The following is a 15,765-nucleotide window of genomic DNA, read 5'->3' on the forward strand; positions in this document are numbered from 1 at the left end:
ATATAAATAAGGTTATATACTTCTTTAAGGTTAAGGGCTATAAAGATCTTTTTTCCTTATAATTAATCTTTAAGTTCTATTATAAGCAGAAGTAGGGTTCGATCTTTAATAATATATATATTAACTCCTCTATAGTCTATAATAGGTTATGGTTTTTTATTCTTTTTTAGTATAAAAAATATTACTAATCTTACTAATAAGGTTAATTCTCTAATATACCCTTTCTAGATTATCTTATTAATATATTATTATTAGACTTCTAATTCCCTTTAATTTAGTAAATAAATCTTCTAAAATAGTAAATTCTTATCTATAAGTTTAATTTTATAGTCTTATTAACTATATTTAAAGACTCCTATTTCTAGTTCTTCTTTAAATAATTTATTATATATCTAATATTCTTTTAAAATATTCTTAAGTTAGTCCTGGCTTATTATAGTAGATTTATCTTTTTATAGATCTTATTATTTAAGGATACCTAGGATTTCTGATTTTTATCTTTAGCCTATTTTATACTTATATTATACTCCTCTTAAAGATAGTAAAGTCTTTACTTTATGCCGGTCTATATTAATCCTCTTAATTATAGATTAAGATCTCTTATTACTCTTTATAATTATTTTATTATTACTATTAAGATTATTAGGAAATATAACTTAGCCAGTCTTCTAGTTAATATATAGGTTTTTTTATTTAAGCTAGTTTATTTTAAGGATAATATTTATCTCCTCTCTTAAAGGAATAATATTAAAACTTATTCCTTAATTCTTTCCCTTAATAAGGACCTTAAGGTAATTAATCTCTTAATTTATTATACTATTATTATAATTAAAGAGTTACCCTTTTATATTAATAAGTTAGTATAGTAGTTATTTCTTTCTTTATAGTATTCCTAACTCTATAACTATTCTTAAATTAATAAAGTTCTTCTTTACTTTATTATTAATCTATATATTTAGCTATCTTCCCTTAATCTAAGCTTATAATACTAGGCGATTGGGTTTGCTATCTTATATAGCTCCTAGAGTACTTATTAGTTTAAGTCTTTCTTGTTCTTATTTATTATTGCTTTTTTGTGGCTCTATCTTTATAAAAGGTATATTACTTTTCCTAAGGTATTTTAGTAGGTTTATTTATAATTGCTATTGCAATAACCCTTACTATTAGTATAGTTATTAATAAATTCGTTATTAAATAGTTACTATTAGAAGTGTTTTTCTAATTCTTTATATTATTTTTTAGGTATCTTTAGGCATATCTTATATCTTTCTAATTCTGTTATTTACCTGTTATATAATGCTTTGATATTATTAAGGTGACTTTAGTAGTATATTTCTAGGTCTATATATCCTTTAATATAATCTACCTTGCTTAATTCTTATTATTCCTTTATAAGTTCTTATTTATATCTGCTATATTGTTTTTAAGCTTTTTTTTATTTATTAGTAGGCTTTCCTTTAGTACTGTATAGTTTCTTAAAAAATTTTACTAGTATCTTAAGTTCTTTATCTTCTTAGGGCTTTAAGCTTGTATTGTTAATTGAATTTTATTATTTCTCTTCTTCTTATTCCCTATAGCTATTATAATTATAGAAGTATTATAGATTAGTATATTTATTAAAGTCTTTAGGTATGCAGATTTCGAACTTTAATAGTCCTTTACTATTTATATCTCCTTTAATATACCTAGGGTTAATTAGATTATAAGTTTATTACTATTTTATTTAAATTATATTATTATATTCTTTCTTAGCTTCTTTAATTAGTTATTAGGACTGCTAAATTCCTTTATAGAGTTTCTTTATTTTATAGATTTATTAATAGTAAGATATGCTAAATTATAATTCTATTACTTTAAGGTTCTTATACTAGCAATATACTAGGTATCCTTTTATTTTTATTTTCTAGTAAGAATTATTATTAGGTATGCTAGGAATTATAATAAGAAAGTAATTATTATCTTCTTTTTCTTATTTATACTTCTTATACTAATAGTATTTATATAATAGCTATAATAGTTTACCGTATTTTAAATAGGTTAGAAATGTTTTTATAATATCTTTAGTATTAAATTTCGGCTCCTTGTAGTAAGGGTTTATAGCATCTGCTATATAGTAAGCCTAAATATATAAGTTCTTAAGTTTATTAATATTACCATGTTCCCTAACTCCTTATAGATATCTATCTTCTATTATAGTATATATCCTATTATTATATTTATTAAATAGTAGTTTATAGGGTTATTTCTACTTATTCTTAATTTATTTATCTTCTTTATAGAGGTATTATATAGTATTTTATACTACTCCTCCTTTATATTTTATATTTTAGGAGTATTATTAGTAATATATATAGACCTTATCTCTTACTTTATATTCTTTCTTTATTATTTCCTCTTTTTTTTAAATAGTTATTTAAATTAGGATAGTATTAATTATCTTAAATACTTTAGGTTGTTTTCCTATATTAGAGGTAGTTCCTATTCCCTATAGGTTTTTTAGGTATTTCTTAATTTCCTGCTTTAAGGGTCTCTCTTTCCTTATTATCTTAAGGATCTTAGTTTATTTTATTTTCTTATATTTCTTCTTTTCTTTTCTCTTAAGGTAGTAAGTATAGTCTTTTTTCTTTTTCTACTATTAGTTTTCTAGGTTCTTCTGCCATTTCCTTTAGTATTTTATTACCTTTGTTTTATATAGTATTAGGATTTAGGGTATATTTCCTACTTTAGTATCTTCTTCTATTAGAAACTTTTCTTATAGTTTACAGATCGAGCTATTTAGGTATAAGTATTAGCTATATTTCGGCATAGTGTCTTTATATAGAGCTATTATATTATATAAGCTTTATATTATTCCTAGTACTTAGGTTTATATAGCTATTTAGGGTTTTTATTTATTAGTTATTATTAGTATTTACTTACCTTAATTAAGGTCTTTAGGCTTTTTTAATTAAGGATATTTATTAGCTATATATCTAAACTAGTTATAATTATAGTATTTAACCTTAAATATATTATAAGGCTTTTTATTATTATTACATTAAGTTACTTTAAGTATTATAAGTCCTAGTTTAGTTTTATATTATATATTAATATATTTCTTTCTTCCTTAATTAGCATTTTATTATTTATTAATATTCTATTAGGGGTTATATAATCCTTTATATCTTTTTACTTATCTTTCTTTATATTATTTATACTATTAGTTATTAATTTCTATAGTAATATTTACAAGCTTATTTAAGTTTTTAGGTTTAGGCCTAATATTAATTATAATATCCTTAACTTCTAGTTTTAGTCCTAAGTATACTTATGCTATATAGGCTTCTTTTCTTTAATTAAGCTTGGCTGCTTAGTAGCGGTATTTTGCTAGGTAGTCTATAGCAGATCCTTTCTATTTAAGTTATTATATTTTTATTTCTATAGTATGTTTTTTATTTATTACTCTAAAGGCATTTCTAAGCTCTAATTTAAAGTTTTTATATTTCTTATAGATATATTTTATTATTTCTTATTATTCTTTATATAATTTACTAATATAGTTTTAAATAATAGGTTTTATTAGTTATAATGCTTTATCTTTAAGGAAACTTATATTATATTAAACTCTTAGTTTATTAGTAATAAACTAAATAGGGTAATATATTTAGTAGCTCTAGAGGCTAGTAAGGAATCTTTAAAGTTTATTAGTATTATTATTAAATAGTTTAGGCTAGTAAAGTTAAAGGATTTCTTTAAGGTCTTTTTTAATTACTATAAGGGCTGTGGTATATTTAATATACTCCTTATAAAGTTTCTAACTGTTTTCTACTTCCTTTCTAAGTGCCTTTATAATCTTAATAAGGTTAGCTACCTTTTTCTTTAGATTTTCAATTTTATTCTTAGCTATATTAGAGTTATTCTTTACGTTCTTTAGGAGGTTATTATATTACTAGCCGAGCTATCTAAGTCTATATTTAAGTTTTATAACTTCCCCTTTATAAGTGCTTAGATAAGTAGGGGTAATATTTTCTTTATTTTTATTATTAATTTCTATAAGAATATCTACTAGGTTAAGGGGTATTTCTTACTATAAATAGTACTAAGTATATCTTAAGTTAGAAGGCTAGATTAAAGTAATAAGTACTATTATATTAATATTACTTAGTATTATATAATATAGTCTAAATAAAAGCTATTAATATATAATAGTTAGGTTTTCTAAATAGGTAAACTAGTCTATATTAGGTTTATATTTATAAATTATATAAGGTATAATACTAAGTATTATAAAGTATTATATCTCTTAATAATTAAGTAATATAGGCTAGGCTTATTAATATAAAGATGCTTTATTAATAGCTAGTAAGCTAAGTTTTATAAAAGTGCTAATAAATATATTCTATATATTAAAGGTAGCCTAATAGCTTAGTAAGGAATAATAATAATCTAAAGGTTAAATCTCGGGGATTGTTAGTAATCTAGGGTAATCTAGCCTTAGAGCATTGTAATTTAAGTAATTTAATAAAAGAGGATTATTACTAGGAGAAGTAATCCTCCTATAATAGGTGGAAATTATAGGGGCCACGTGATGTAGCCGCATGGGTCGTAACAAATATAGACTCTTTTATATATATTAAGTCTTATTTAAAAGTTATAATACTTAATTATATATATAAAATAAATAAATATAAAATACTATTATTTAATATTATTAATATTAATACTTATAAAAAGAGCTTTTATATTATATTTATATTTATAAATAATAAAAAAGAAGTAAATTATTTCTAAGTTCTCTTTTACCTTTAAAAAGTATATAAAATATAAAAAATAGCTCTTCTTTTTAAAATACTTATAAATTAATATTTTAATAATATAAATATAATTATAAATATAACTATATTTCTTAAATTAATATATTTACTTTATATCTTTTATATTAATTAAGCTATTTTAGCCTATTATTAACTTAATTTTATAAGAGGCTTAATTAATACTTAAGGATATAGTAAATAGCTTAAGTTCTAAAAGAGCTTTAATTAAATTATAAGCTTAGAGACTTAGGCTATTTATAAGAAATAGCTAAAAAGGTTTAAAGATACCTATGCCCTAAGCTATTATAATAAAGTAAGTTATATTATAATTATTTAGCTTAATTTATATAAAGAGAAATTTATAAAGGCTTAAATAAGAAATACCTTTTACTTTAATTATATAATAATATTACTAATAAAAGGGATATATAATCTTATTAAGAAATACCTAAATAATAATTAATTTAATCTTTTTAAGTATTAGTAATATATTTAATAAGTTATAAATAATTAGCTATAAAGCCTTTATAATAGCCTTACTTATAATAATATTAATAAGCCTATTATTTAAAGTAATTCCTCATCTCCGCGGGCACACGTTCCTTTGAAATCGTTCGAATGGCTTCTATGTGCATCCATGAAAAAGAACTCTTCAGCTGACAAAGAAGGAAGCACGAGTCAGCCGCTGGATCTATCGAATAGATAGGCCCAGGCAGTTCTCCCGCTTATCTTTCTTCAACCCAGCAACAGCCTCTTTTTACCATCAGCTCCATATTCGTTACATTGCTTCCAGAACCATCTCTCACAACTACCACGCCCTTGAAAATGGCTTTCTCTCCCGGCTTGGAGGCTCATTGTAGCTCTAGTGGCGGTTAGGATGTCATTTATCTTTACTCTCGAACGATTCCCTATCAAGACAACGGACCCAAATGACAGACACGACCATCGACAGCCTCAGAACTCATGATGTCGGCAGGCCTTGAATTAGGACGAGCTCGATATTTGACTACATATAACTCTATAGATCTAAGCAGAAAGGAAAAGAACTTGGGATCCATGCAATCATGCATCATAAGCCACAGCATCAGTTCTGAGAACCCCCGGGTGTGGCAAACTCTTGCACTCGTCGACGACTAATCGTCAACTCCTTTTCCCACGAGTTGTCACTATCAGGGCGGCCCTTCCATCTTACCAGATACTCAGCCCGTCCCCGCCGCATTCTTTTCTTAAGGAGCTCCGCCCCTTCATGATTTCCCCCATTGTCCGAGAAGGCTGCATCAAACCTGCTGACGAGTTCGTCGCTGATGTCGTTCCGCCTCTGCCACGAGTTCGCGTCGTCGGAGAAGCCTTTCCACTTCACGAGATATAGAACCTGCCTTCCCTGCTTCCATTTGGCCAACAATCGATCCACTTCCCAAATATCATCGTCTTCATCAATTGCCATGGGTTGGCTGTCTTGACCTCCTTCGAGGTAGCTTTGGGTGGGGGACGATGCGTCCGCCTCCGTACTCTTCGCGTGTTCCTGAGAGTGGTGGTGCATGGATAGCTGTGGACCGATCATGTCTGGGTTCCCAGAGAGCGACAAAATGGCTTGCAGCTTTTCGCTGGCTCGACGTCCTTCACTGTAGCCATCTTCGTGGCTTCTCCGTTCTAATCACCAAGGCAGGTTGTAGGAGACCTGGATTCCTTGTGGATATGTGATCCTCAAAGCTGGCGAGGTTTGGATTGTTGCGCGGGGACGACGAGGGGGAATTCGACGGGCCGTTCTCTTGGGGCGTTGGATTCAGCCTGGCTGATGGCGACACAGGCGAAAATGCTGGGTCGTAGTTCCCTCCCGAAGCTATCAAAAGTCTATGTCCTTGGTTCTCTACTTCCATGTCGGCCCAGGATCCAACCGTCGAAAGCTCTAACGACCGAGGACGTAAAGACATATCATCTTCCTGATTTGAGTAAACGGTGTTAGCAGAACTGACTGAAAGAGACGAAGGCAGCATGTCTGAGCCAAACATACTACCCTATTCATCCCAGACATGGTCAGGCTCACCAACGCCTGATAAAGAGGATGCGCTGTGCTCTATGCAAACTTCAGGAATCGCCTTGGCGTCAGATGATATCCAACCGGCAGACATATGATAGGCGCCGCCCTTCCAGAATCCATCGTATGTTTGATCTCCGCCGACTTGGAACTGAGTGCAGAGTTTCTTGGTCGGTAACGAGGTTTCATCATCATCTTGGCCTGCCTCATTACATGACTTTCGCTTCGTTGAAGGCTCTCGGGAAACGCTATAAATGTCCTCAAGATGGATCAACAGCTGTTCTAAGGATCGAGGGATAACTGGGCATTCTGGGTGAGGGCAGGATAAGTTGCTGGGATCAGGTTCAGCCTGGATGTATTGCAGAACGCATGTTGAGACATGACGCTGCCAACCGGTTTTGTCCCAGAATTGATGCAGGCGGTGGTCTGCAGGACACTCCTCCTTTCCGAGATGGGCAATACCCAGCACAAGCGGTGGCGTTGCGGAAGAAGACCGGGTCGCAGCGAAATGGTAGGTCCCGTTTTTCGATGTGATTTCGACAGTGGCTGAGCCATTCCGGTTCACTTTTCACCCAGTAATTGCAAAGGGAACAAAACCGAGCAAAGGGGCTATGCTTGCGGTAATGTCGCTCCCAGCAGCGGAAGACATGCTTCCATCTTGTCTGGTTTCGAAGTGGGATGCTGTGACAATCAAAATATGTCAGCTGTCATGGCTTCTTGATTCCTGCTAGCGAGTGGGCTCGTTTACCTTTCCATATCTGTGTGACAAGAGGGGACTGGACAGGTGCCCTGAGAGGGGCGTAGTATATCCTGGTATGCAATGTGACAAGGATTCGTTCGAAGGGCGATGATGTCTCGGAGAGCCGATAGTCCTTCATGGCTCCTAGGGGTACTGCTGAGAACAAGGTGTGAGAGAGCCGCTTGCGTTCCGGTAACAGGTTCATAATACGGGCAAAGTGGCCATGTCGCCAATCACCCTGCTCGTGAGGCTTCCGTTCATTTGAGTTGCTCCAAGGGTTGATTTTTTTGTACTTCCCGTAGCTTGGCTGCTTCCAGTCGTCATCTCTTAACGTAGGACTGTTTCCGCTCCACCTTGAGTTGCTCGCGGGTGGCGTCGGAGATCCCTTCTTGTTCTATCCGGAAAGTGAGATCTTTGATATTTTGCGAGAGCTTCATCCAGTCGTCCTGCTGTCCCAACTCTGCTTGAGCTTGGGATGAAAGTCCAAGAGGTAGATCCAGTATCCACCTCATAGTTGCTGAGCGGAAGTCTTCGGTGAGGTCCGGTCGAACATCCATGCCCCAGAAAGCAACCAGTTCCATCGATCGTGTTCATCGATCCGAGGTAATTTCTGCGTAAGACTGCCGAGTTCTGCTGGTCGGCATATTTCAGGACCTGCTCGATCGATGCTCCGCTACCTGATCTTGAGTGAGCTAGATGCGCGTGATCATCGTTCGAGATTGCGTTACCATTGGCTTTGAGAAGGGAATCACGACGCGGGCAGTGCATACCACAACCATCGATGAATCCAGCCCGGATCGCCCATCTTGACGCTTGATGGCTCCAGTTGTAAGGGCTTCGAGCAGTGGCCTTGGGCCCCTCTGCAGTCCAGTCGGGGAAAATTGGTTTTTCGAGCATATCGTCTTTCCATTCAAAAACCTAATGCCTGCGATGCTGTGGTGGTGTATAGTTGAGCATATCCCCAAGAGTAGGGTTGCCCTTTATTGTTCCAGATGATAGGAAATTAGCCAAAAAGAACAGGATCGGTTGCGCATACAACGGTGGCGGACCACGGTTCGACGAGAGCCTCTCATACAAGATGTGCTCTGGCCTGGCTGAAGGTTAAAAATCGTTACCAGGATTCAACAAGGGCTGGTAAAATTACTGCATCTTGTCTTTTCCCTTACAGACTCTCCTCTGTATCTTCAACTTCAGTTCCGGCTCCCCGTCCTTCCGTCCCACTAGGAAGACGACATCCTACCATCACAAGGTCAGGTGCACCATAATAGCAGCAATACCGAGCTCAACCATTTCATCATACCTTGTACTTTGCTTGACACAGCTCCGAAAGCCGAGCGGAGGTGTAGCAATGAGTGTTCAGAAGAGTTCCATTATCCACGCGGTAACCTTCATGGACATAGTCATGATGATCACTGAACCACAACTTCTCTTGAAGTTTCACAAAATTTTCAGTGGTGAGGAATCCTTGCGCTCGATTGATGTTTTTTCAAGCCATTCTTGTCGGCAAGTTCGCCTTCAATATACTAAAGGGAGTCACTGGTGAGGTCGGCAGTGACGATCTTGGAGAACTTTGACGCAGCTTACAGGGGCCATCGAGAGAGTAACCTCCGCGGGTATGGTTTGGCGTGTTTTTCTTTGCCAGTTGCTATAGAATCGACGCATCTTGTTTCGAATACTGTCGGTAGTCGGGAGCTCATTCTCCTTGTCTAACTTGCCAACGGTCCCGAGGGCCACGAACTCAGCGAAATGCTTCATCACTTGCATTTCTTTCTCGGGGATCAGAACGGCCAAATTCCTTCTCATACCTAGAGTCTGTCAGATGAGGTGCTCAATGTAAACCATGTCATTGTCAACTAACTCATGCCAGAGATCCAGGTCTCTGTCATAGAACAACTGGCTGTTCGGCCTTAGTTTCTGGGGCACAACATGAGGGCTGATTGCACTCCGGTCGCTGCTAAAACCTCTCTGCTTAGCTAAAGCCTCTCTGCTTAGCTAACGCAAGAATTCCCATGGTGGTCTTGTTGGGTGATCGGCTGAGCAAAACGCGGGTCTGACTTCAGGTGGTGACAAGGAAAGACACAGAACGATGGTTTGGGTCAGGGACTGATGATGGAAACGGCCTCGTACAGCTGGTGGAGGACAGGTTGCCCGAGCTTTTATGTTCATTTTTGAGCAGTGGGGAGAAGGCAGACTTGGACATGATGTCCACTCTGCACGCCGCAGCTGCAGACGCAGGAGGGGATGCAGGGGTTGTCGAATTTGAACCCCCCGGCCCTTGGTAGTGGAGTTGCATCCTCCCACGTACCCGCTGAATTTCATCCTGCCTGAGCTCACCCGAGCGGCGACTGAGCCATCCCTGAGCCAGCCCTGAGCAAGCCTGAGTAAAAGCGGCGACGGGTCACGTGCAAGGATCGTCTAGATTCGTGGCGTATAACAACGAGACATACGACTATTCAATAGTTCTCGTTCTCGATAATGACAGCGCCATCTTTGCTGGGAGAGAAATCTTCGGCTATCCCAAGATCTTTGGCAAAGTCAATTTTCACCCTTCAGCTGGGTCGAGAGTCATCATGGGAAACGTGGAGCGTCCTGCAGGAAGGTCTCTAATCGAGTTTGAGTTTGCGCCAAAAGAGCCTCTTGATATGTCACCGGGAGGCGCGACTCCTCCTAAGCTGTTGAATCTGTGCGTTATTCCGAGTACAGACCCAACTAAGTCTGCGTTGAGGGAATTTGTGGCTGTTGATATGCAGTTTGACTTTAGTGAGAGGTGGAGTGGAGAAGGAAGTCTCAGGTTTAACAAAGGGTTTGCTTCGACTCCGTTGGCTAACTTGGATGTTGTCTCGTATGTTGGGTCTTGGTTGGGGAAGAGTAAGGCGGTTCTTAGTAACAAAGTTGAGCGCTTCCCTCTCTGATCACTCTGTAATGACTATCACTGAGATAGAGTCAATTTATAACCTGTCCATGATCGTATTACCTATCGTGAGTGTCATATGTGACTTGTCCCTTCATTGACCTTCGACGCCCGACTAATTGCATCTCTCATTGGAGTGAGTGTTCAACAGACAACATAGCCGCTTCCAAGACGTCAGCACATCGCCCAGCCGTAGCCGTCTCAACCTCCCAGTACCGAATCCTCTGAATCAGCCCCTTAACACCGCCGCGCCAATCCATCTCATGAACATCAGTCACTCTCCCAGACTTGACTGTCGCCATGATACAGAGGGCGGATGCAGTTGATGCCCTAAAATGATAATACGTTATATGATTTCGATAGCGCAGGTAGCCAACTGTAACAGCAAGGAAATGACAAGAAAGGCCCTTGTCAACGAAAGGGACTAATGTCAGCCTGCTCTCTCTCATTCATGGTGGAATGAGCAGCATGGTATAGAAACGGCCGATATATGAGGCATTTGAGTTCCAGAATTCTGGCGTAGAGTAGCAAAGCTAGTTTGTTGGTTGGTGCTGCACCCATGCTGATTTGAGTCATGAGAGGCATCGTTTTGGCCCTACTCCGTATTGGTGTCAGAATATAGAACTGGCATATGAGGGACGGAATCGAGGGAGGCTCACCAGTTGTCCAACTGATCTTCGATCTGTGACACAGCTGAGATAAAGGACGTTATACTTAGGGATCTTGAAGTCCCCCAGCCTTGTCCATCACGATACAGCAAATTGAATGCACGATTGTTAAACCTCCGGAGTGTTATCTCGGTAAGATAATAGTACCAACTCTCCTCCTGTACACGACCAAGATCATCCGCAGAACTTTCCCCTGGCGGTGGAAATATTGCCCTTGGCTATCGGGGAGGACATGCGTCTAGCTCCGGGGGCATAGGCAACTCAGACCCAGCATCATTCAGATCTTTCAAAACGCTTTGCGGAAGATATACATCGAGGCCAAGCTCGACCTGAGATTTGAGACAGCTCCAGTAAAAGCTCTGAACTGATCGTGCCAGATGAGCCTGTTTTAGGTTATCGGGCGACTGATACTTCCAGTGAATGTAGAAAATGTTGGCAGCATGCTCGAATTGGGACCAGGCGCGTAAAGGCGCGAGAGTGAACATGTAGTATACTCCGGCGAAGAACTGACATTGAGCAGCTAGAAGACTTTGGTCGAGCAAGCCCAGCCTTTGTCTGGCAAGATCAAAGTATGCCCTGGCTGTTTCCAACTCTTCACTTTGTGATTCGAGGGAGGAACCCGGCGACGTTTCTGATGGCGAAGTCACCATGGCATCGTAAGGTTTTGCTAGACAGCCTAAGGCACATGCTATGAGCTGCAAGTTGTATAAGTACAACTTCCGGAAAACAAATGGCCTTTGTTTAACGTACCACAATGCATGACTCTCCATCACATGTAATACCTGTTTCCGAAATGCGCAAGCTGTCGGCGTAAATGGCATCAACGTCAAGAATTGGGTTCACAGGATGAACGTGCTGCAAGAACTGGCGGACTAGCCTAGGAATGTCTTTCTCATCAACTTCGAGCGGTGTCACTGCTGCACTTGCTGCTGGGGGATTGTCTGTCCCACTATTCAGAGAAGAAGCATTACCACGGTGAGCTTTCGTATCTGATAGAGCCTCGAGGATGTAGTTCGGCGCGACGATACCTGCCAGAATAGGCCATGCGAGAATATATTCCACTCTCAATATTCCGGCAGGGGCTGTGAGGTCATCAGAGTTCAATTCCTGGCCATCCGTTCCTGGCCATCCGAAAACGCGTCAAAATTTTCTGTGACGCGCGAAGCCGGGTTCGGTGGCAATGCGTTATTTTTCACGGCGGTCTCAACATTCTTCCTGATTACATCGGGTATCTCTCCTACACTCTCAAGGACTTGATTCAAACGTTCCAAGATGGCAATGCTGGCAGGATCGAATCTAGGACTGTCAGTCAGCAACGTCAGCAAATGTCATGGGTCTACGCACGAAGAATGATCCTCTTCAGCCCCCTCGTAGACACAGGTAGATTGCGATGCCATGCATGATCCACAAACAGGTCTGATGTTATTGCACTTGACCTTTTTTACGCGACATATTCGACATGCTGCGATGGCACGCTTGCGAGAGTATGTTACGTCAGGCCTTTGGCGGTCAATCCGGCGTCGTTTTGGTCTCACAGCATCACTAGTTTGCTCTGCCTCCTGTTGAGGCAGTTCTGATCTAGTCATCGAATCGAGACGACAAGGGAGGGCGTCTTGGTAGGGCTCAGTAATAATTGTGATCTATGTTTAGGGATGTCAAATTTGAGTTGGTGCAGTATTCAGGTCGTTAGCTTGTATGTGGCCCGTGCCTCGGCAGCTTATCTGACCCAGGATAGTAGGAATCATAAGTATTGATTTTCCGAGTCGCACTTTTCTTAGTAGACAGTGTAGATATTTTAGTCTTCTGGCATCTCTTAATTGTTCTTTCATCCCTCAGACCTATTTCTTCAACAAATCTTGCAGGACCTCGCAAACCGCATCTCCAACCTCACTGCACTTCGCACTACCACCAAGATCCTTAGTCCTAATCTCCAAACCTCCACCTTCCTTCGTATCCAATACCTTGGCAACAGATTGCTCAATTGCATCAGCCTCTTTCTCTAACAAAAACGAGTATCGCAACATCATTGCCAAACTCAAGATCTGTGCCACCGGATTGGCGAGGTTCTTGCCCGAGATATCAGGCGCACTTCCATGCACAGGCTCGTAGATTCCTTTGCAGGATCCTTCACCTGGAACGCCGGCGAGGCTTGCGCTTGGAAGGACTCCAAGAGTGCCTGTGATGCCACCGGAGATGTCGGAGAGGACATCGCCGAATGTGTTATCGGTGTGAATAACGCTGTTGTTGAAACGCTTGGGGTCAAGAACCATCAACATGGCGAGACTGTCAGCGAGTTGATGGCGGAGATCAATGTCGGTGAGTTCCTTGTTGAAAACATCTGTAGTTGCGCGTCTCCAGAGACGGCCGCTAGCAAGGACGTTCGCCTTGTCTGCACTCCAGACAACTGGTTTACTACCATCATTTGCTTTTTCGCTGCTCGCGTGCAAGATTCTCGCAACAGCCGCACTCACACGAGCTAGTCTCTCAACCTCAGGTCGTGAATAGACCCAAAGATCAGAAGCTTCATCTTCGCTCTCTTCCTTCTTGCCAAAGTAAGCACCACCGCAATTCTCACGAACAACGATGAATCTAGTCCCGGCTACAAGCTCAGCTTTGATGGGTGATGCGCTGACTAGAGATGGAACGAGGATCTCGCATGGACGCAAGTTGGCGAAGGCGTCGAGACGTTGGCGCAGCTTTAAGAGTCCTGATTCGGGGGTAGGTTCGACGCCAGCCCATTCTGGGCCGCCGATGCTGCCGAAGAGTACGGCGTCACTGGCTAGGGCCTTTTCTAGGACTGCATCTGTAACGGGAGTGCCGTGTTTGTCGATACTGCATCCACCGACGATGTCTGTGTCTCGTTCGAAGCGAATGTCAGGGCGACTCGTCTCGATTATGTCGAGGACTTTGAGGGCCTCGGCCATGATTTCAGGACCGACATGGTCGCCAGGGAGAATGAGAACGCGAAATACTTTGTTTTCCGACATGTTGTTGTTGAATAAGCGAAGCTGGAAAATGAGGTGAAGATGGAGTTTGTCAGCTGGGGTTTGGATGCTCCGAGATAATAGTAGAGATCGAGTCCTGATCCTGCCGATCTCGGACTACTAATTATGTCCGCTGTTGCTAATGCCGATGCTGGATGTGATGATGGATGCAGCCAAGACTTTTTTATTCCTGTGACTGCTAAATTACCCCGCACTCTCACTAGTTCTGGCCCCGTATTCATTGGTTTCCTTTTTTGGAAGGGAGTGAAACGGAGTCTACCACCCAAGCCATTGAAACGTGGGGAAGACAACAAACCACATAAAATACAAACCGAGCGAGATAACACTCTCTTCCTCAACCAATCTACACACTCAAGTCTTATCAAAATCTCATATTCATCACAATGTCAGGCCGTCTCCAAGGAAAGACTGCAATCGTCACAGGCGGCGCATCAGGCTTCGGCAAAGGCATCGCCACAAAATTCATCTCCGAAGGCGCCAATGTCATAATCACCGACCTCAACGAACAACAAGGCCAAGCCGTCGCCCAAGAACTATCCTGCGCCTTCACCCGCGCCGACGTCACCAACCCCGATGACTGGCGTCGCGTTCTTGACTTTGCCATTGAGAAGTACAAACAGCTCGATATCGTTGTCAATAACGCCGGCGCTGCATACTCCAAGAAGCCAACTGAGGAGGTCACTACGAAAGATTTCGACCTTGTTATGAATGTTAATGTCAAGAGTGTTTATTATTCTACTAATGTGTTGGTGCCGTACTTTTTGAAGGAGGGGAAGCCGGGGTGTTTTATTCAGGTTGCGTCGACGGCGGGTATTAGGCCCAGGCCGGAGTTGACGTGGTATAATGCTTCCAAGGCGGCTGTTATCAATGCTACCAAGACGATGGCTGTTGAGTATGGACCTAAGCAGATTCGGTTCAACTCTGTATCCCCAGTTGTTGGTAGCACTGGCATGTGAGTATTCGCTTGTACTCGACTATGAGAGCGTTATAATTGACTTGGCAGGACACACCTGTTTATCGGCAAGCCGGACACTGAGGAGAACAGAAAGGGCTTCGTTTCAACGATCCCAATGGGCAGACCTTCGACACCCAGTGATATTGCCAATGCCTGCTGCTACCTAGCTAGTGATGAAGCCTCTTTCATTACTGGTGTCGATTTGGAGGTATGTCCGCCATCATGGAATACGATATACCGATACTAACATGAACATTACAGGTTGATGGAGGTCGCTGCGTATAAGCTTGAGAACAGGCTTACGTGTTTTTTGGTTAGCTACAGGGCAGTCTATTACTATTTTTCCAGTAATAATAAAAATATAAATATTATGTATTGCATTTCTCATCGACACCAATGCTTCTCGGCTCTTAAACAATATCACTCCAGATTTCACTCCTGAAGCCGTATGCATATGCAGTGATTTGCTTTGTAGCTAATTTTTTTAAACTCCGTAACAATCAGGTATCAATCGATAGGGCTTACTCAACTGAACTCAGCAATATCAAGAATTGCTCCGTGATTGTTAGCTCCAAGCTGCACGCATCTGGCGATTAGATTCCCTTCCTAATTGGGCTTTGGTGGCAGATGTTCCTGTGATGCTTCAACGCGGGGTAAAA

The 15,765-nt window shown here is 39.9% G+C and overlaps 4 protein-coding genes across 4 annotated transcripts; 1 reads left to right on the forward strand and 3 right to left on the reverse strand.

The window, feature by feature from the left end:
• Nucleotides 1-5,877: 5,877 nt before the first annotated feature.
• BKA55DRAFT_725354 (uncharacterized protein) lies at nt 5,878-9,453 on the reverse strand (the record flags this gene model as incomplete). Its single annotated transcript, XM_046201107.1, has 8 exons — nt 5,878-6,443; nt 6,838-7,392; nt 7,577-7,961; nt 8,075-8,485; nt 8,738-8,803; nt 8,868-8,990; nt 9,152-9,372; nt 9,426-9,453. 8 exons carry the CDS (start codon nt 9,451-9,453, stop codon nt 5,878-5,880), a joined length of 2,355 nt encoding a protein of 784 aa, XP_046050725.1.
• A 1,911-nt stretch (nt 9,454-11,364) lies between these two features.
• BKA55DRAFT_537569 (uncharacterized protein) lies at nt 11,365-12,543 on the reverse strand (the record flags this gene model as incomplete). The annotated part of the gene is made up of 4 exons (XM_046189933.1): nt 11,365-11,841; nt 11,897-12,253; nt 12,388-12,442; nt 12,491-12,543. 4 exons carry the CDS (start codon nt 12,541-12,543, stop codon nt 11,365-11,367), a joined length of 942 nt encoding a protein of 313 aa, XP_046050726.1.
• Nucleotides 12,544-12,872: 329 nt separating this feature from the next.
• Nucleotides 12,873-14,278, reverse strand: BKA55DRAFT_563503 (Isopropylmalate dehydrogenase-like domain-containing protein). Its single transcript, XM_046192398.1, has one exon. It carries the CDS (start codon nt 14,131-14,133, stop codon nt 12,985-12,987), a length of 1,149 nt encoding a protein of 382 aa, XP_046050727.1. The 5' UTR covers nt 14,134-14,278; the 3' UTR covers nt 12,873-12,984.
• A 256-nt stretch (nt 14,279-14,534) lies between these two features.
• Nucleotides 14,535-15,391, forward strand: BKA55DRAFT_537571 (3-oxoacyl-reductase; the record flags this gene model as incomplete). The annotated part of the gene is made up of 3 exons (XM_046189934.1): nt 14,535-15,103; nt 15,155-15,314; nt 15,368-15,391. The coding sequence occupies 3 exons, from the start codon at nt 14,535-14,537 to the stop codon at nt 15,389-15,391; spliced, it is 753 nt and encodes a 250-aa protein (XP_046050728.1).
• Nucleotides 15,392-15,765: the final 374 nt, after the last annotated feature.

Source organism: Fusarium redolens, assembly GCF_020744475.1.
Source record: "Fusarium redolens strain MPI-CAGE-AT-0023 chromosome Unknown BKA55scaffold_6, whole genome shotgun sequence".
In the NCBI taxonomy this organism is placed as follows: Eukaryota; Fungi; Ascomycota; class Sordariomycetes; order Hypocreales; family Nectriaceae; genus Fusarium; species Fusarium redolens.

Coding starts and splice junctions, on each gene's coding strand:
- BKA55DRAFT_563503 (XM_046192398.1), bottom strand. CDS start 14,133: ATGTCGGAAAACAAAGTATTTCGCGTTCTCATTCTCCCTGGCGACCAT.